The sequence below is a fragment of the Stegostoma tigrinum genome, chromosome 19 (genome assembly GCF_030684315.1).
Source record: "Stegostoma tigrinum isolate sSteTig4 chromosome 19, sSteTig4.hap1, whole genome shotgun sequence".
Taxonomy (NCBI): domain Eukaryota; kingdom Metazoa; phylum Chordata; class Chondrichthyes; order Orectolobiformes; family Stegostomatidae; genus Stegostoma; species Stegostoma tigrinum.
In genome coordinates this window covers 9,277,517-9,298,231 of record NC_081372.1, presented here as the reverse complement: position 1 = coordinate 9,298,231, position 20,715 = coordinate 9,277,517, and the positions used below count along the sequence as shown (strand labels likewise).

Sequence of the window (20,715 nt, the reverse complement as noted above, 5' to 3'; positions counted from 1 at the left end):
AACTGCAAGGTGAGAAATGGCATTCGTATGCCTAACGCCAGGCTCCCAGGAGATTAAGAGATCTCCTCAACATTCCTGAGGAGATCAAACATTCCACTAATTCTTGGGAGACATTGACTGAAAAGAATGAGGTTTATTTGGGACGACGCTGAATACATTGAGAGACTTTGGGAGCATGCAGTTATGAAATTGAAGTATTGGAGAGAGCAACTCTCATCTGCCTGACCCTTCAAGTACCATCTGCCACACATGGTAGTCTGCAGATTGTACATTGAACTCATCAGCCACCCCAGAGCCCATTGAATCAAAGTGATAACCTATTCTAGATTTGATACGGATAGATTTTTTGAACTGAAGAAATCAAGCGGTGTGGAAATGGTGGCAGAGTGGAATTGAAGGAGACCAACGTGATCTTATTTAATGTCAATGCAGGCTCAATAGGCAGAATGGCTTACTGCTTCTCCTGTCTTATATTCTTATGTTTGGCTGATACTTGAGGTGCAGTGGGAGGTTGTAGACAGGAAAAATTGATGCCATAGTTCTTTTTTTCCTTTTTCTCCTTTCTAAGTCCCATTTTACATACATTAACTGAGGCCAAGTTATCACTTTCCTAGCCCTTGGCAGTTGTAATCAAAGCTTTGAGGCAAATTTCTAAACAATTCATTGTTTTCTCTCCTAATTTTTTGCAGTCGCCAACATACAATTATTTTTTCTGAAGAGTTTTAATTCTGTTCTTATTTTCTCCACTTTCAATTGTGGGAGAGAAGATTCTTCAGAATATCAGGTAAACAACCAGAAGTCATATTTTAAAGTCACTGGCAAAACAACGAGAGGAATGATGAGTGGTCTATTTTAAAAGCTGATCCCATCAGTAACTTTAAAATGAAGTTGGACAAGTACTTGAACAGTAGAATGTTCAAGGAGAATGGCCTCCGTGCTGTGTTCAAGTTGAAATGCTTCTTTTGCTGTTAACTGACCTGTCAAATACTCATGTAATTTGCTTGATCAAGTTATGAGACTAATTGTGTTCTTTTTTAGTCTGAGCTGTATGAAATGCATATTTTAAGGCACCTTTTTAAGGATGTTGTTTTTTCTGAGCTAATTGGATATAAATAAAGTTGTTTATTTAGTTTGTAGTCTTATTTTTGACCGAATAAATCATTGCAGCAAACAGCTAACCTGATAGGCGCAGATCCCAGAGAAGTCATCTTTACCAGTGGTGCTACAGAGTCAAACAACATTGCCATCAAGGTAAGTTTTTCTGATTTGGTGTCATGTCAATTTGTCCATCCTTGCTTTGGAATGCTGAAATCTGATCTCCTTTGATGGTTAATCTGCCTGTTGACAGGATGTGAGCTTTGTGAAATGCAATAGTTAACATATTAACCTGAATCATTGTTTTATCGTTACTAGGATTTCTGTACTGACCTCTTTGGTTTTTGAGAAGTATTTAACTGACATTCAGATTCAATAGATTGTATCTTATTTCAGCGAGGTCAAATATGCAACATTTGATTTGTGGTCAAATGTGAAGTAATAGGATTGATTTGTGCAAAGCTGAGAGTAAATATGTGATTACACCTTTTTATTTTAAGCAATAGCAGCATTTCATTAACCAGTCAACTGCTTTATGAAATGACTTTCCTGACTCTTCAATTCACCATTCTAGAAATATGGAAGGTGTAAACTTGTTTTGTGTGTTTTTTCTCTTGGAGATTCTGAATTGTTTTCTTAAAATGTCACATTTTTATGCCTCTTGTTGCATCTGTGTTTGGACCAAAAGATGACTTGTGCTGATAATTAACTAATTTACAATTCAGTGAAGCCTGACCTGAATTATTGAATTTGAGAGGCAGAAAGAGGCTATGCCAATATATAGCATCTCAGGAAATCTGAAAGTATGCTAAATGTTTTGTGATATGGCTTGTGTTATTGCTAAATGTTGGCATTGGGTTTGCTTACCATGCAGAGAAATCCAAGCAACACAGCAGATGAGGAAGGCCTTTTGACCTTCATCTTCAACGATGAAATAATTAATCTCACTGACGTCTTGTTACATGTTTAACATCATACTATACTTTGGGTTTGCGCAGCAAGTGGTAGGAATCCTGATGCGATGTCAGACTGAAATATTCAGTGCTAGATCTTGTCCTGTTTTACCAAGCTAGGCCATGGTATTTAAATCAAATAGAGTTGGCAAGATTGATTTATGGCTGTTCTTTACCTGAATTCCATTGGCTTCATAGCTCTTACCTAATTAAATTGGCAAGTTTCCATTATGAATTTTTTTAATTTACCCCAGCCTCAAAGATTTTGTCAGGAGAGCCCTGTATTTTTCATGAAGAGCTTCCTAACGTGACTCAAAACCGCCTAGCTCTCATTTGAAAGGTAATGACCTAATGGCCTGGATTCCCCAATAAGAGTAAAAAGAGTAAATAGAGTAATTACTGTTAGCCATCTCAGTTGGATCAACCCTTAATCTATACTCAAAGAAGTAAAGACTGACCTCCTAATTTAAACCTTTTATTATTTTCTGTCTAAAAAGAAAAGCAAGGTACTGTTTAAGTCCAAATTACTGCAGGTGTTGAAATCTGAACTGAAAACAACAAATCCTGGCAATCACAGCAGGTCAAGCAGCATCCATGGGGAGAAAGTAAGCTAACATTTCAAGCCTGTCATCTGGACTTGCTGTCTCTCTCTCCATGGATGCTGCCTGACTAGCTGTGATCTCCAAGACAGTTTAATATTTGTGAAGTATTACTATATTTTGTGTAGCTCTTTAACTGGTGATCCATTTTTGTTCAAGTAATATTTCTGCAACTTTCAGAAGGTGAAATTTATTTCTCTCTCTTTTGTTATTACCAGGGTGTTGCAAGGTTTTATAAAGCCAAGAAGAAGCACATTATCACAAGCCAGACAGAACACAAGTGTGTATTGGATTCATGCCGCATGCTTGAGACTGAGGGTTTTGAAGTGACGTATTTGCCAGTGAAGACCAATGGACTTGTAGATTTAAAGGCAGGTTGTAAATGTGACAGTATTTTCCAGCAGATATTTTATGAAAGAATTGACACTTGGATCCATATAGGTTATAGACTCCTGACAGCACCTCATTGCTTTCAGAGTAGACAGTCTTTGAAAGAGTAGCCAGAAAGCAGCCATGTGGTATTATTGCTAGACTATTAATCCAGAACCCAGATTAATGTTCCTGGGACCTCGATTTGAATCCTGCCACGGCAGATGGTGGAATTTGAATTCAATAAAAATCTGGAATTACGAGTCTAATGATGACTGTCAGTTGTCAGAAAACTCCTCCTGGTTCACTAATGTCCTTTTTAAAGAAAAAAAATTGCCAATTTGTTTTTCCCCCAGCCTGGCCTACATGTGACTCCAGACCATATGGCTCTTAACTGCTGTCTGGACAATTAAGGATGGGAAGTAAATACTGACCTAGCCAGTGACAAACAGATTCTCTGAATATTTTAATAAAGCCTGGGTTATACGAATCTGCAGTTTGACTTGATCCTACAACCTTCTGGCTAATGGCAAGAGTTATATCTATGAAAATCTTTCAGTTGCTGTCACCTCGCAGTGTGCTGGATTAAAAATTCAACTCTTCAGTATCTTCATCAGCTGAAGGATAGACCTTTAAAGCTAATTAGATCACTGCAATTTGTTAGAGGGTAACTTTGGAGGGAAGTAAAAAAGCTTTTTCATGTTCTAACAGTGAGATTTTTCTTAACCAGGAACTCGAGGAGGCAATTCGACCGGATACTAGTTTGGTGTCAATAATGACTGTGAACAATGAAATTGGAGTCAAACAACCTGTAGATGAGATAGGTGTGTAAGCATGGTTTATACAGTATCAACACTACATTGCATGTTGTTATATTACGTGGGAAGGATTAGATATTGCTTAGGAGCATACACCTTGCTGGCTGCTGTAACTTTCGTAACTTTGATCACAGAACAATTTATGGTGTCATTGAAGCTAACTCTGTATGAACCAATTCTTGTACCTCTGTCTGAATGTCACAGTTGCTCACTGGATGAACTCAATGTGTCACAACAGCTTCTTTTTCTTTCAGGTATGAGTAAGACTAAAATAACTTTGATTTATTTAGTGCCTTTCAAGTCCTCAGGCCATCTTAAAATCCTTTATAGTCACAGTGGTGATGTAGGAAGAGCAACAGTTTATTTGGAGAGTCCTAACGTCGGTAATGTGGTGACGACCAGATACCGTATTTCTGTGATTGTTGATTCAGTTATAAATATATTGGGCCAAGACACCAGGGAAAGCTCTGATGCCCTTCAGAATAGTCCCATAGGTTCTGAATGCCCACTGAGAGCAGAACCTTTGTTTAACATCTCACTTGAGTCTCAAAGGATTTGCTTTGGGGCTGTTTGCCCTGTTGTTTATAATGGCAGTCTGGGACTCCAATTTAAATTGCCCAAGAGCGAGAAGACTTAACTTACTAGATGTCCATGGAAGGGACAGTTTGACTGAGAATGCTGTTTTTTTTTTATTTCTCTCTCAAATTAATGTGATGTGTTTCAAATGAAATGTTTTTCCTGAGATGGAGTTGGTGGAAAGAGATCTGAGCTGGGGAGCAAATAAAATCAAGTGGGATTCCTGCTCCTGATTGCATCCTCTGAGCATGTGCTGAAGGTGGCATGTTTGTGCTCACTGCACGAAGCCAGGCTCTGACTCACTGTGTGGACTTTCGTGTAATGGGTCATCACTTGAGTCACAGGAGAGTTACTGGGTTCGCTCAAACTGTGCACTAGGAACTTGGCAATGCCTTCAACAAAGGAGAGAAAATGAATTGCCAAGAACAAATAATTTGTTTGTGAACCATTAATTAAGATGAACAGCACAGTACTGAGGTTCAGGTCTTTTTATTTGTTCGTAGACCACTTTTTTTTGTTTGTTTGTAGGTCGCATTTGCCAAGCTAGGAAAGTATTTTTCCACACGGATGCTGCTCAAGCTATTGGAAAAATTCCTCTCGATGTGAACAAAATGAAGATTGATCTAATGTCTATCAGTGGCCACAAAATCTATGGCCCTAAAGGTATACATTCTTTGAATTCAATTAAAAGTTCATCATTTGCAAGCCGTACGCCGTCATTAAGTTTGTTGTGTTGTTACTTTTATGTAACGGTGTTGTCTTGCAACTGACTTTATTTGAAACGGTTGCGGGGGTGAGTTTCAAGTTCACTCAGTTATGGAGACTTTTGTGCTTAACCTATTTTTAATTCTGTTTGTGCATCAATTAGTATTTCCCATTCTGTTGCTGTTGGTAAATCTGGAAATAGTTTGTTTTACTCATGTGGTACTTAATATGTATTCTGCCAAATATGATCTGTATTGAAGCTGTTCCTTTTAAGGCCAGAAACAAAATCTTTTGAGGTAATGACTCTGTGATCACAGAGAGTCTAATTTGCCAATTTGGAATGTTTTCAGATTTCAGACTGACATACTGATGTGACTACTGTCTGATTACTTCTGGAACAAAGCATGATTGTATGCAGATTTTAATATGTTGCCTGAGATTGTATGTTGGTATGCTATAAAGTTCAAGTCTTTTTTTGCTTTCCACAAATCAAATGAGGCACTTGTCATAATCAACATTGTTGGAAGATGTAAGATGACAAAGTGTGAAGCTGGATGAACACAGCAGGCCAAGCAGCATCTTAGGAGCACAAAAGCTGACGTTTCGGGCCTAGACCCCTCATCAGAGAGGATGTGCTGACTCAATTCTCGTCCCATTCCTCCACTGATCGTCATTTTTTACTATGACCAGAATGGTGACATGACAGTTCTATCTGTTTTAGATTTGTATCTAGTTTAGAATTAGAAATAGTTTAGCCAGGTCTCCTTTAACCATTAGGAATAACTAGTTTATTGCAAATAAAACCTACACAAAGTTACAAAGATTATTGATTGTTAAAAGAAATTGTTACTCTGAACAGATAGACACGAATTGTATTCTAACATTCCAAATTTAGCACAAGGCAAGTATGAGACACTGGCCAGTCATTCCACAGAATGTATGTGAAAATTGATGCAATCAGACAATTCTCTCAGCAATCTTGCTAACTTCCTCAAAAGCAACTTTGTCAATAATTGATTGCACACCGAGCCACCTACCTTTCTCAAAATTAAGCTCCCCTGGATTTTTATGCACTGACAGGCACAACTCCAGCTTTTCACAAGCAGTTAATTTTACCAAGCTAGTGCTACTGGATTTTTAAAATTTCTCCTCCTGACTTTCAGTTTGGGTTGGTTGTGTTATGTAATTGTTACGTGTGTAACGTTGTTGCAACATGTTGAATTCCCTGTGGCCTCTAGGACTTTTCTGAACCCTCACTGCTAAGGTATTCAGTTCCCTTAGGATGTCTTGGACCCCCAACTACACAGCCCTTTTTGTTTAACTGAACTTGGCTGCTAATGCCTAACATGGAGCCAGGCTTTCTGTCATATATGCACTGTTTCATCTCTTTGAACTCCCTTTCATTGACCTATTGAAAGCATTGTCACAATCCCTAACCCTCCTGCTAGGTGGAATTGAATGTAACTAGTGTTTTGGAATAGTCAAGTGTAACAACTGCTTGGAATACTCTTCCTTTAAATATTATCATTTTGCAGCTTACAGTACAATTTGCAAACAACAAAACTTAAAATCTCTTTTCAAAAGGAAAAGGCAATAGTCTACGTAAGGCAAACATGAGATGTTCTATCAGGGTGAAGTTTTCTTTAAGACCAGAAAACTCAGTTGCTGTTTAGTGAAGCCGAAGTGAATTCATACAAAGTAGGAACAGAAGCTGGCCTTTGGCTCCTCAAACCTGCTGTGCCTTTCAGTAACATTGTGGCTGATCTGTTTTTTTTTTAAATCGTTCATGGGAATGATTAAACATGGTTGCTGGTCAGGCTAGCATGTATTGCCCACCTCCAACTACCCTCTGGGTTACTAAGAGTTAGCCATATTGCTGTGGATCTGGAGTTACATATAGGCCAGACCAGGTAAAGATGGCACTTTCCTTCCCTAAAGGACATTAGTGAATCACATGGGTTTTTCCAACAATTGACAATGGATTCACAGTCATCATTAGACCCTTTAATTCCATATTCCCATCCACGCTCAACAACCTTTCACTCCCTTGTCTGGCAATCTGTCTCCCGCTGCTTTAAGAGTATTTGATTTCCGCTTTCACTGCCTTCTGAGTTAGGTAGAGTATACCAAAGTTACACCTCCCCATGAGAAATATGAAGAGAAATTCTTTGTCGTAAAAGCTCTCCCTCGTCTGGGACTGGACAGGGTGAATAGAGAACGGATCTTTCCCTTGGAGGAATCATCTTACATGCTTCAATCGAATCACCCCTTACACTTCTAAACTCCAGTGGAAACAAGCCCAGTGTATCCAAGCTATCCTTTATAAGATAATTTCCAGATTTGTAATATTCATTTTGTGAACTTGCCCAACACATTCATAAGACATGGGAGCAGAAATTAGGCCACTTGGCCAATCAAGACTGCTCCGCCATTCAATCACGGCTGATGAGTTCCTCGACCCCATTCTCCTGCTTTCTCCCTGTAACCGTTGATCCCCTTGACAATCAAGAACCTATCTATCTCAGTCTTAAATGAACTCAATGACCTGTCCTCCTCAAACTTCTGTGACAGTGAATTCCATAGATTCACCACTCCCTGGCTGAAGAGGTTTCTCCTTACCTCTGTTCTAAAAGGCCTTCCTCTTACTCCATGGCTGTGACCTCAGCTCCTAGACTCTCCTACCAATGGAAGCATCTCCCCAACGTCTTTGGCCAGGCCATTCAGTATTCTGAAAGTTTCAATTAGATTCCCCCCGAACTGCACCCCCCCCCCCCCCCCCCCCAAATCCTTCTAAACTCAGAGTGTCGTCCCAGAGTCCTCAAACATTCCTCATATGTTAAGCTTTCCATTCCTGGGGCCATTCTTGTGAACCTCCTCTGAACCCACTTCAGGGCCAGTACATCCCTCCTGAGAAGGAATTACAGGATTGGCCTATAAATTTCTGTCTTTTGCCGTACTCCCTTTTTAAACAGGGGTGTCACATAGCGATTTTTCCAGTCCTCTGGAATCCTCCCTGACTCTCGTGATTCCTGAAAGATCACAGCTTATGCTCCCAGTATCTCTTCAGCTGTCTCCTTTAGAACTGTGGGGTGTAATCCATCTGGTCCAGGTCATTTGTCCACCTTCAGGCCAATCAGTTTTACTAGCACCCTTTCCTTGGTGATGGCCACCATACTTGGCTCTGCCCCCTGACACTCTTGCATATTTAGGATTTTACTTGTGTCTCCCACTGTGAAGACTGATGTGAAGTAATTATTCAGTTCTTCAGCCATTTCTTTGTTTTCCACTATATCTCTCTACCATCATTTTCCAGTGGCCCAATGTCCACTTTCTTTGCTTTCTTTTGCCCTTTAAATAACTAAAGAAGCTCGTACAGTCTCCATTTATACTACTGACTGGCTTACCCTCCTATTTAGTCTTCTCCCTCCTTTTCTTTTGTTGTTGTCGCCCTCTGTTAGTGTCTGTAAGTGTCCCAGTCCTCTGATTCCCCACTACCCTTTGACCCTTTGCCATACTTCATGCTTTCTGTTTTGCTTTTATGCTATCCCTGACTTCCTTAGTCAATCATGGCTGCTTTTTCCTCCCTGTACCCTGCTTCTTTTTCCTTGGATGAATTTTTGCTGTGTCTCCTGAATTACTCCCAGAAACTCCTGCTATTGCTGTTCCCCTGTCTTTCCTGCTAGGCTCCTCTCCCAGTCAGTTCTGCTCAGCTCCTCCCTCAGACCTCTGTAGTCACCTTTTATTCAGCTGTTACCTCTGATTCTATCTTTTCCCTCTGCAATTTGAGAGTACATTCAATCATATTATGATCACTGCCTCCTAAGGGTTCCTTTATCTTAAGCTCCCTTATCAAGTCAGCCTCATTACGCAATCTGAATCCAATATTGCCTATTCCCTTGTGGGGTCCACCACGAGCTGCTCCAAAAAGCCATCTCATACACATTCCACAAATTCTTTTTCTTGCAATCCCTTACCAACATGATTTTCCCATTCTGCCTGCATATTGAAATCCCCCATGATCACTGTGGCTTTGCCTTTCTTACACGCCTTTTTTATCTCCTGGTGTATCTTACACCCCAGCTGCTGACTACTGTTTGGAGGCCTGTACACAACCCCAACTATTTTTTTTAAACCATTTTTGCAGTTCCTGAATGCACCTACACAAATTCTGCACCATCTGACCCTACATCGTTTCTTCCTATTGATTTAGTTTCATTTCCCACTAATAAGGCAAGCCACCCCCTTGGCCCACCTGCCTGCCTTTTCGATAGGATGTATATCCTTGGATATTCTGTTCCCAATCCTGATCCCCTTGCAGCCACGTCTCCATGATGCCTACCACGTCATACATGACAGTTTCGAGCCACAAGCTCATTTACCTTTTATTCCTTCTACTGTGTGCATTTAGATATAACATCTTCAGTCCAGTATTAACTTTTATTTTCATTTGTTTTTCCAGTATTTGATTGCTAGCCTTTTCCAAAAACACTCTGTCCTGCTTGTGTTTGTGCTGGAGACATTAATAACCTCTTCTGAGTTCTCCTTCTCTGTCATTTCTTTCATATTGTTCCACTTACTTGAATCCACCACTACAGATGTTAACCTGCTGCTTTGTTTCCTACTGGGGCAAGTTTCACCACCCTTCGCTCTCGCTATCTCTTCTTCTCCTCCCCTCCCCCGTCCCAGTTTAAAGTCTTGCCTGCCTTTATCCTCTTCGCGGGAACATTGGACCCGGCTTGATTCAGGTGGAGACGGTCCCAATTCGCATCCCTTTTTTAAATAGAGATTTGTTCATATGTAAAATAAATATATAAAATATGAAATGGATAGGCAGCTAGTTTCAGATGAGTGTACAGCTGGAAACTCGCTGCACTAAAGGAAGAGACTAGTGACATGAGAATCTGTGTCAATTGATGGAGCCGGTAAGTTGGGCAAGAATGGGATGTGACAGATATATGTGGGCCTTTTGTGCAAGATACTACTTGTAAGTGTGTTATCTTTGGCAGTGAGAGATTTAGTTTTTAATGGGATTTGTGATCAGCATTTATATTTTGTCTGTTAGGTGTGGGTGCATTTTACATTCGCCGTCGGCCCCGAGTACGAGTGGAGGCCATTCAGAGCGGTGGGGGGCAGGAGCGAGGCTTGCGCTCGGGAACTGTTCCTACTCCACTGGTGGTTGGTCTTGGGGCAGCATGTGAAATCGCCCAGCAGGAGATGGAGGTAAGCAAACTGTTGATGAGCATTCTATTTCAATGGACGGAGTAAACTGAATTTTCACCAGACCCTATTTTATGATAGGTACGTGTATAATGTTTTGGTCTATGACAATATTTTGTACAGTGTTTTCAGCCATCGATATAAACAAATATGTATTGTGTGCATGTGTAATGGACCTGCTGTGATTCCTTTATATCTTCCTATGCTAAATAATGTCAAGGTTTGTTTCTTAGACAGGTTGGTAAATGCCATCCGTCCTCCTGTTCTTCCAAGCCTCCTTGAGCCCCTCAAAGCAGTCATTTCCAACAGCACCGACTTTGCTTGATGCAGTTCTGCTCTTGGACACCTTTTTCAGATGTTGCCATAACCAAGTTAATCTAAATTGCCATGATGGTGTCAGAAGTGAAGTTGTAGGTTTGTCAGCATGTCAGAAAACCCGCAAAAATTATTCCTTCATTACTGTTGCTAAGTTTGAGCTCGATAGGTTGTTTGCCAGTATTATTGACTAATAATGTCCATAGCTGAAAGTTGCTGTTAATGACATGGATTCCATTGTTTAATCAGAGTTTCAATAAAGGTAATTAGTTCTTGTCAGCAACACGCACTCCTCCACTTGGTGTTTTCTGTTGTGTCCATACTTTGTATCCTTGTCCAATGTCCACCTTAGAGAAATGCAGAGGCACTGTTATTGCCACTCCTTTCAATCTGGTTCTCTATGTACATTTGATGTATCTCCTAAAGTGCTTTGTGCTGGCTTTCTGCAGATACCCTTTGTAACAGAGCTATGCTTATTCCTGCAGTATGACCATAAGCATGTGTCCAATCTAGCGAAACGTTTGGTGATGAAGATAATGAATGCAATCCCTGACGTGGTTATGAATGGGGATGCAGAGCAGAGATATCCAGGTATACTGACTCTACTGTATGATGGTGAAGATTGCAGTAGGATTTACAGAAGTATCTAGACTGTTTCCAAGTCTTCTGGAGCAATTTAATCTCATTTATGACGTGCATAATATAAGTATTTTCATGGGAAAAGAGTGCGCAACCTAGCTCAGTAGGTTAACTGGCCTCTATTTCATAGAATCCCTACATTGTAGAAACAGGCCATTCAGCCCAACAAGTCTACACTGTCCCTCCAAAGAACATCCCACCCGGACCTATCCCTTTACCTTTTCCCTGTAACTCTATTTCCCATATCTAACCCACCTAACTTACACACCCCTGGACACTACAGGGCAATTTAGCATGGCTAATCCACCTAGCTTGCACATCTTCGGACTGTGGGAGGAAACTGGAGCATCCTGCAGAAACCCACGCAGACACGGAGAATGTGCAAACTCCACACAGAGATCGCCCGAGGGTGGAATCGAACCTGGGTCCCTGGCACTGTGATGCAGCAGTGCTAACCACTGAGCCACTGTGCTGCCCACAAAGTCACCTCTCAGCTCCGATGCTGCAGGGAAACTAGCCTCCAGCTTATTCAGCCTCTCTCTAGAGATCAAACCCTCCACCCCTGACAATACCTTCTGAGCCCTTTCAGGTTTGACAATATCTTTGCTGTTAGCAGCCACAGTGAGAGTTGAACTCACATTCCCAGACGATTAACTGGAATACTTCTGGAGTGCTTAGCCAGTGATGTTATCATCATGCCACTGGGGTTTGTGCTGTATAATTCTATTTGCCTCTCTGTGGTTGCTATTCCACCAGTGTACGGAGAACTTCAGGGGAAAGGGCAGGATACAATAACTGGCTCAATTTTTTAGTGAGTTTGCAGAGACCAGTTAGGAAGATAAATGAAAAAAGCTGAAAATTCAGAAGCATAAACACAGAATAGTCAGCTGATCGGTCTGTTTAGGGTATAGAGTGATGATTAGAATTGAAAGTTGAAAAACTATTTGCATCCATTTAGTGCCTTTTAAGTTAGTATACGTCACAAATTGTGCAATTTTACAGTAAAGAATAGGGAAGGGAAAATGATAGGCCTTCATCCTTTGTTTTGCCATCATTTTTAATATCCACTTGTCTTTATTGCTGCTTAATTTTAAAACCTAAAACTTTGCTCACTCATCCACTTCCAGCCTTTGAAAAGACTGTTATGGAGTTGGGGACATTCACTGCCTTAATTGATTTATCATCTCCATGCCTTGCTTTGGATGCTATAGGGATGGATAATAAATGCTGCCCCAGCCAGTGACAGTGATGTCCCATCAACGATTTTTTTTAAAATCTACAATTGAGAACTAGTTTTTATTTCTCAAATTGCTAATAGATTATGATCTGGCACAGTTCTAAGAAATGTTTGTTTATTTTGCAGGTTGCATTAACCTGTCGTTTGCATATGTGGAAGGAGAGAGTCTGCTGATGGCTTTGAAAGATGTAGCACTCTCATCGGGAAGGTAGTCTATATGGCTGTCCTTGAGTTTTGTCTATCCAAATATCCGAGCTAGGCACCTGAAAACTCGCACTGAAACACCTTAAGTCCATACAGTTTCTAAATTTGGATTTGATTTAGTATTACATCGAATAATACTGCACAGGAACAGGCCCTTCAGCTGTCTGTGCCAACCATGATGCCATTCCAAACTAATCCCATCTGCCTGTTCATTTCTGTCTAAATGCTTCTTAAGTATTGCTATTGTATTTTTGTCACCTCGTTTGACAGTACTTTCCAGACAACCACCTCAATCTGTTTTTAACAAAAAATTTCCTCATATCTCCTTTTAAACTTTACTTCACCTCAGTTTAAACCTATGTCCCCCAGTACTTGATATTTCTACCATGGGAGAAGAAGACTCCAATTGTCTACCTTATCCATGCCAATCATAATTTTATACATTTCTATCAGGTCACCACCACTCTTTCTACACCCCCCCCCCCCCGCAACCACCACACATCAGCCTCCACTGCTATTGTCAAAACGATTGAAGTCTGTCCAACCTCTCCTTATAGTTAATACATTCCAATCCAGGCAAAGCCCTGATAAACCTCTTTTGAACTCTGTCAGGGCTGACATCCATCCTGTGTTGTAACCAGAATTGCACAAAATAACGGTAACAGCACGCAGTGATACGTTTGTTTGCCTTGAAAGAAATATTTGAAATAAAATTTGTTTTGGCCATGAGAAGCAAATCTTTACATGCAATTTTTAAAACATACCATTCTGCCCAATTCTTCTATTTTGGTGGAATGACCCAGTATGTGACCTTTCACCTCAGCTAATCTGATTCCTATTGTCTTCAATTTCTTTTTCCTTTGTTCTTTCTTTGCCTCTCCCCCCCCCCACCCCCGCCCCCATGTGTCTTTTGTTGGCCTGAACAATTCCACCTTCTCTCTGGGTTTCTCTGAAATTCTTATTGGACTTAGGAACTGTCTTATATTGAACCCCATTGTCATGACAGGCGTGTGCACGCAGACACCTCTACCCACCACAAAAAAAATTTGGAAACAGCTTCTCTACAACTGGTGTACTGAGGATTTTGGAGTGGATTTGTAGCTGGGGTTGTGGGTGTTGAGGTTGATTGGCTCACCACGCTGGTTTGTTCCGCAGATGTGTCGTTACCATGCTGGGTAATATTCTTGGTGCAACCTCCGATGAAGTGTTGGTATGTTTTCCCACTTGACTGCTGTGCATCAGGGTGGCACACAAGCCCACATCAACTCTATGACAACTGCTCACCTGAACTAAAGACCCACACCCCGCCATGGACAGGACCAGTGTCATCTATAAGATCCCCTGCAGAGACTGCGAGAAGCACTACATTGGACAAACAGGAAGGAAACTAACAACAAGAGTATCCGAACACCAATTGGCTACAGAAAGACACGACGAATACTCCCTCATCTCAATCCACATGGACAAGGCGAACCACCAATTTGACTGGGACAACACCAAGATGCTGGGATAAGCTAAGCAGTGACAGGCAAGGGAATTCGTAGAAGCCTGGCACTCCATGAAGAAAGCCATTAATAAACACACAGAACTCGACCCCATATATACTCCACTATGAAGGAAAACTGGAAGTGAGGTAATCCAGCTCAGTGGACTCCAGAGTTTAAAGACCAGGCGGGAAATCACACCGACACTTCATCAGAGGCTGCACTGCTGATGTTACCCAGCATGGTAACGAAACGTCTGTGGAACAACAAATCAGCTCAGTGAGCCATCCAACCTCCAACTGGTGTATCTACTCATCTTAGAGTAGCCCCTTCAGTTGATGCATTTTTATCAGAATAATTAGCACTGTTTATGTCCGAACATGGGTGCTTGTGGAGTGTTTGAATTGAAATGTTTAAAAAGTGACAGGATAGGATTGATTCAACAAACCATCTCGTGGGTGATGGATGACACACAAGATTACATGTATAAATTTTTTACAGTGAGGGGCAGCATTTTCTCCTTCTGCACAGGGTTGAGAATCTGTGAAATAAATGACCAAAGTTGGCCGTTGAAGCAGAGAGCATGTCAACAATGAATTATTTTAGGTAACTGGTTGAAAATGGGGAGTAAAGTACGTGGGATTAATGAAGGATAAATACAAACATGAACAGTTTTCACTGACTAATTCCTTTGTTGTAACTGTTTTAAATTTCACTACTGCAATAAGATGAGTCATCTCTGACTAGAAAGTTGAATCTGGAGTCTCCGGACCTCTGCTGCTCATTTATTCATTGGCTTTACAAATTGTGCAGCCAGGGAGGTCTGGGTTGTTGGTTTTCATTTCGCAGTAAGTGTAGTGCACCCTTCCTGCTCTGTAACTCTCCTGCAACAATTAATGTAAATCTTACCAATATACATGAGGACATGTGGTTACAGTAGCATTTTTTACATTTACCTCAGGGCCATGGTTTTTTAAATTCCTGCTGCATTGTTTGTTTCATTTGCAGTGCCTGCACATCAGCTTCTCTTGAACCTTCCTATGTGCTGCGAGCAATCGGTGCTGATGAAGATTTGGCACACTCCTCAATCAGGTATAGTTTGAGTTAGTTCCCAAATTCCCTGTCTTCCTTTCTCTTTATGGGTATTTGGCTTCATTGTGAGAAAGCAATCATAGTCTTTTGAATAAAGTATTTTGAGAATAGAGAATATTGCATGCAGCCCCTTGTAGGATCTGTTTCCGTGGTGTATGTCTTGGTCCAACCAGCCTATTCTGAGCATAATCCTAAACTGAACTAGTCCCACCTGCCTACTGCTGGCCGCTATCCCTCCAAACCTTTTCCTATTCATGTACTTGTCCAAGTGTCTTAAATGTTGTACCTGCATCCACCACTTCCTCAAGGAGCTCATTCCACACGAGAACACCCTCTTCAAAAAAAAGAAAGTTGGCTTCTCATGTTGTTTTTTAAATCGCTCCCCTGTCACCTTTTGAAATCTGCTCCGTAGTCTTGAAATTTCCCATCGATCGTAAAAGACAACTACCATTAACTCAATCTACATCTCTCATCACTTTATCAACTTTTTTATCAGATTGTCTGTCAACCTCCTACAATACAGTGGAAAAAGTCCCAGCATTTCTTTATAACACAAACCTTCCATACCTAGCAATGCCCTGGTAAATCTCTCCTGAGCCCTCTCCAGCTTGATAATATCCTTCCTATAACAACCACACCAACCACACCAATGCCCTGTACAACGTCAGCATGACTTCCTAACTCCTACACTCAAAGGACTGAGCAATGAAGGCGCGTGTGCCAAAAGCCTTTTTAACCACCCTGTCTATGTGTGTGATTTTTATATATCTGGACCCTTAGGTCCCCCTGTTCTCTAGAGCTGAACACAGAATATTCATATTGTTCTGCAGCACCATGCTACACCGGTCTGCCTTATTCATGTATTTGATCACCATGAACACTTTAATTATATCACCCACTAACTTTTTGATTTTTGTTTAAACTCAGTCCTGAGTATAGTGCCTGAATATCCATTTAAAAAATTATATTTCTACTCCCATCCTCTGAAAGCAGTGAACTATGTTGCAATGACTGCCTGAGATATTTTGCCCAAATGAAAATATCTGTATGAGACTTGACCTTGAGATTTGTCAGATTATGTAACCATCCCTAGGAAATGGGGACATATCTTCTATGTAGCTGAAGAAAATTTAACACTGTGTTTTAAATGTGGGATGTTTCATATAGCGACTGTAATCTTGTATCAAAAATTCTTAAATTGTTCTTTCCCTTCCTGTCCCTGTCTGCATTCAGAGCTAGTTTCTGGGAGGATCACACTTTTTTAAATACCTGTTCTAGTGTACAAGACTGGCATGCTGTGTGACACTTTGTTTGCAGGTTTGGAATTGGGCGTTTCACAACAGAAGAGGAGGTGGATTACACTGCAGAGAAGTGCATCCAGCACGTGCAGAGGCTGAGGGAGATGAGGTGAGGTGTTGCTTTTGTTAACCAATACTAGTCTGTTTTTATTTTCAAAGGTAGCTGGTGAGTTTTCATGTCTCTCCCTGTTTGTTTGTTTTGTTTTGTTTTCCCCTCTCTTACAGTCCTCTCTGGGAGATGGTACAGGAAGGAGTGGACCTAAAAAATATTAATTGGTCTCAGCATTAGAGCATCCTGAAGAAACTGACTGTTGGACTGCCATCATGCTCAGTGGCCAGAAGATAGCTTGCAATAATCTGCGGAACATAATTAGTTTACATATGAATAAGTAAACAACAATGAACTGAATATGCCTCCAGTATCAAGTCTGAGTACATTGTGGCAAACACATAATTTTACTCCCTGTTATTGTAGTGTATCAGCATGGTTTATGCAAGCTTATAATATTTTTTTTCAAAGCTGATCGTAAACGATTCACTTTGTTCTTTTATTAAAGAAATATCTAACTCACGGACATTGGGTAAAATGCTGCTGCTGCTTGCTTGTCAATGTGCCTTAAGTTGTTGGGATTCAACCATTTCCTTGGAAGCATTCATGCACGTCCTTCACACATTGATCATATTAAACACAGCAGTTGCCATTCTGAGCCTTTTTTAAGCAAGAACAGTCTAGGGTTGAAAATCATTCCTGTTGCTTACAGTGCTAGTTGTCAAATTAATCGTCTTGGGGCGCACTGCCATTCAACATCAATTAGTCTGCTCCGATCGCTGTCCAGCTCCGCTGTAAGTGGGCACTTGGGGGGGGGCTACAGCATGAGGGTGGAAATGCAGAGATTAGGGTGGAGTGGCAGGGGCGGGTGGGACAACACCAAACTACCAGTGAATATTCTGTGGTGTTTTGGGGAGAATGAATTTGATTATTCTCTGAACTGGGCAGTGATGCTGATTGTCAAGTTATTGGTGATTCTGGAGGTAAGGTGGTACAATTTTGATAGAAAGGTCAAGAGGAAGCAGTTTGAAATAAGAAGGCACATGATACTGATGGGGGTGCGGAAGAAATGCAGAGGCACAAGGACCTGGGAGTGCAGAGTTCTTTGAAGGTTGAGTGTTGGATCTTCAGCTTTGTAGTGGGAAGATATGGAGCACAAAACCATCAAATGATGGTGAGCCTTTGGTGCACTAATTCGCTCTCAACTGGAGTATTGTGTTCAGCTCTGGTTGCAGCACTTTAGGAAAATGTGTTGCTGCTTTGGACAGGGTAAGGCAGAAAATTGTGACAATGGTTCTGGGGTGGACGACTTTATGCTGAAGGATAGATTAGAGAAGCTGGCATTTCCTGCTCTTGAAGACCGTGTTGACTAAGGTTACCTTAATGCTGTGTGTAGGCTGAAATCATTCCAGTGGGCAGAAGTGTTGAGAATTGTAGGGCACCAATTTGAAATAATTGGCCGAAGGACCGAAACACACACGAGGAAAATTCTACACAACAAATGATAACGATCTGGAATGATCTGTGTGCATCGTGAAGGCTGATTCAAAGGGGGCTTTTGAGGACCGAGATGGATCACCATCTGAAGAGTGTAAATATGAAGGGCTGCAGTGAAAAAGCAAAAAGCTTAGCTAAATTGCATGGCACAGTGGCCTGAATGGCTTCATATGCTGTAACCATTTATGGTAGTCTACTGTATATGAAATGAAACATATTCTCCATCTAGTGGTAGAAGTGTGTATCTTCAGCTAGTTTTAACAATGGGAAGATCTTGTGGTAACTTAATGAAGTAACTTAAGTTAGCAAATGAAATTCAAGACATGAAAAGTGCAGAACTGTGTTCCTATCAAATTATCCCAGTAATCACATGCAAAGCTTTATCTGCACAAAGTTTTATTTTAAAACTGTTCAGTAATGAGACTGTTCAGGTTCTTTGTCCGCATGAGGGTCTGTGAGATTATCCTGCAGAAATTCACTCTCTAAAGGAAGTGAAGGAAACTTACAGGAACTAGTCAAAAGTCTTCACCCTGCTAACCACTGCAGTGGGAACTTCTCGTTTCAGGAGGGAGCTGTGTGACTAGTGAATAGTGGAATTGACTTCTTGTAAAACAAAAACTCGATTTTTAGGAACGGGCTTCCAGATGAAGGTTAGCATATGTCTTGCTTTCTTCAGGTAGAGTGACCATCTGTTTACTGAGAAGCCTGCAGGTATGACTCTGCTATCTTCAAAAGGTGATGCTCAAAGAATATGTATACAATGTTGCATATTTAAAAAGATGAAAGATATCTCAGGTCTGTGCCCTTACAATCAGCAAAAACAGGACATTGCCAAGCCTTTTGAAAATGTATTGAGGTATCAGTTTTGTATTCTTTGTTTCACCAACATATTACATTTTAGATTTCCTTTTTACCTCTCTTAAAAATGCCGCCATTTGAAGTTCCTGCTAGAATGCATTTCCACCAGGTTTGTGACAGTCCTTGTGTTAACTAGCCTCCTTTTCCTTGTCCAGTGCTCACAACCTTAGGCTCCTATCCATTGGCGAGGAATGGAAATTTGAGTGGGCTCAGACTCTCGCCCAGCTGTGCCACACTGTGTTTTCTTCCTTGTCCCAATTGTTTTGCAACTCAAACACAAATGCGTAAAGAAGTCGGGAGTGAAAAAAACTTTGTTGTGCCTAATGATTATGAGCTATCGCCCATAAGTGTCCTGTAGATTAATGTGATTCCTGGAGACTACAGGATAATCCCAGCGGATTTGCAACTTTAGATGTACCATCCGACCCAACTGTGTTTGTAGTCTTCAGTTGAATTTTCTGACACCAAAGTCTACAACCCATTCAATGAGCCCTTGACTTTAAATTTTAAAAAACTCTGAAAGGAAGTGTTTTTATCTAGTCTTGATGATCATCTTTTTCCTCAGTCTGCACGATTCTATTAATTTGCTGCTGAAGGCATGGGCAAATTTGAAAATATGTGGGTGTGTTCATATTCCTCTTTTTTTAAAACATGACTCCTTAAAAATTTTACTGCTTAAATCCTCTCAGTCATCGCAGGCCTATAGAAAATGGCCAGTTTGGTTCTCTGTATTGCAAAAAAGCGGCAAAAACTCTATCTCATGATAGGGTAAGTAGGTGAGAATGGGAGAGCAGTTATTTCTTGAGATTGATCTGGGAGGCTGGAACAAAAATGCCCTAAAGAGGAATACTATGTACCCACTCAATATCTCCCTGAGGCTAGTCTGCACTTAGTGACAATCTCTATATCACCTTTGCGTGGAAACCACTGGTATGGCCTTCTGAATTAGAGGAACAAGTACACACAAATCTGATAATTTTTTAAAGTTTGAAAATGGAGCAGTGACTCATTTGATGAGCTGGATGTGAAAATACACTACAGCTGTAGGTTTTGGCAAACATTGTGTTCTCCCAGTTGCATTAGGAGTTGTAAGTTGACAGGGCAAAGTGAGACCATATTTAATTTACCTGTCTGTTAATGTCCTTAAACAGGAGCTATATGAACATTACAATGTAATAACCTGCTACTTGATAAACATTTTAAAATGAATCCAGGAAATTTAAACAAAAGAAAAATCACCTGGACTCAAAACAGCTTTTGTTTGCGATTCGTTGGAGCCTAACCAGTCTGGTTGGAACTGGGTCATGCCCTGGGAATAGAATTAGTAAATCAGGCAAGAATCTCTGCATCTCTAGTTTTTACCTTTAGAATTTTTACTTTTTGTGTGCCACGTCTGTGGGACTCAACAATACGCACAATTCAAACTTATGTCATGTATTTCTTTAAAACTATTTAGGTGGTGTATGACATGCTGCTTTTATGAAATATCTGAACTTTATTTCCCAATTTCACTGTTTTCTGTGTGAGATTTGTCATTAAAGTCTTGTCTTTCAAATGGATCCCTCAAAACAAAGTTAAATTCAATGTGGAGAGCAACTGATGCCATTTAGTAAATTTGATGTATATTTCCTTCTATGCAAGTGATTCTTATACTGCTTAGAATAAAACACTTTTGTCATGACCAACTAGGCATTCATTGTTTGTTTTTTT

The 20,715-nt window shown here is 40.6% G+C and overlaps 1 protein-coding gene across 1 annotated transcript in view; it reads left to right on the top strand.

The window, feature by feature from the left end:
• Positions 1 to 20,690, top strand: part of nfs1 (NFS1 cysteine desulfurase) — a 30,255-nt gene extending 9,565 nt beyond the window's left edge. The window contains exons 4-13 of the mRNA XM_048549887.2: positions 1,168 to 1,251; positions 2,866 to 3,018; positions 3,747 to 3,840; positions 4,939 to 5,073; positions 10,178 to 10,335; positions 11,133 to 11,238; positions 12,650 to 12,731; positions 15,220 to 15,303; positions 16,621 to 16,710; positions 16,827 to 20,690. Of these exons, the coding sequence (XP_048405844.1) occupies positions 1,168 to 1,251; positions 2,866 to 3,018; positions 3,747 to 3,840; positions 4,939 to 5,073; positions 10,178 to 10,335; positions 11,133 to 11,238; positions 12,650 to 12,731; positions 15,220 to 15,303; positions 16,621 to 16,710; positions 16,827 to 16,890 (1,050 nt within the window). The 3' untranslated portion in view covers positions 16,891 to 20,690. The remainder of the gene's footprint in view (positions 1 to 1,167; positions 1,252 to 2,865; positions 3,019 to 3,746; positions 3,841 to 4,938; positions 5,074 to 10,177; positions 10,336 to 11,132; positions 11,239 to 12,649; positions 12,732 to 15,219; positions 15,304 to 16,620; positions 16,711 to 16,826) is intronic.
• The last annotated feature ends 25 nt before the right edge of the window (positions 20,691 to 20,715 follow it).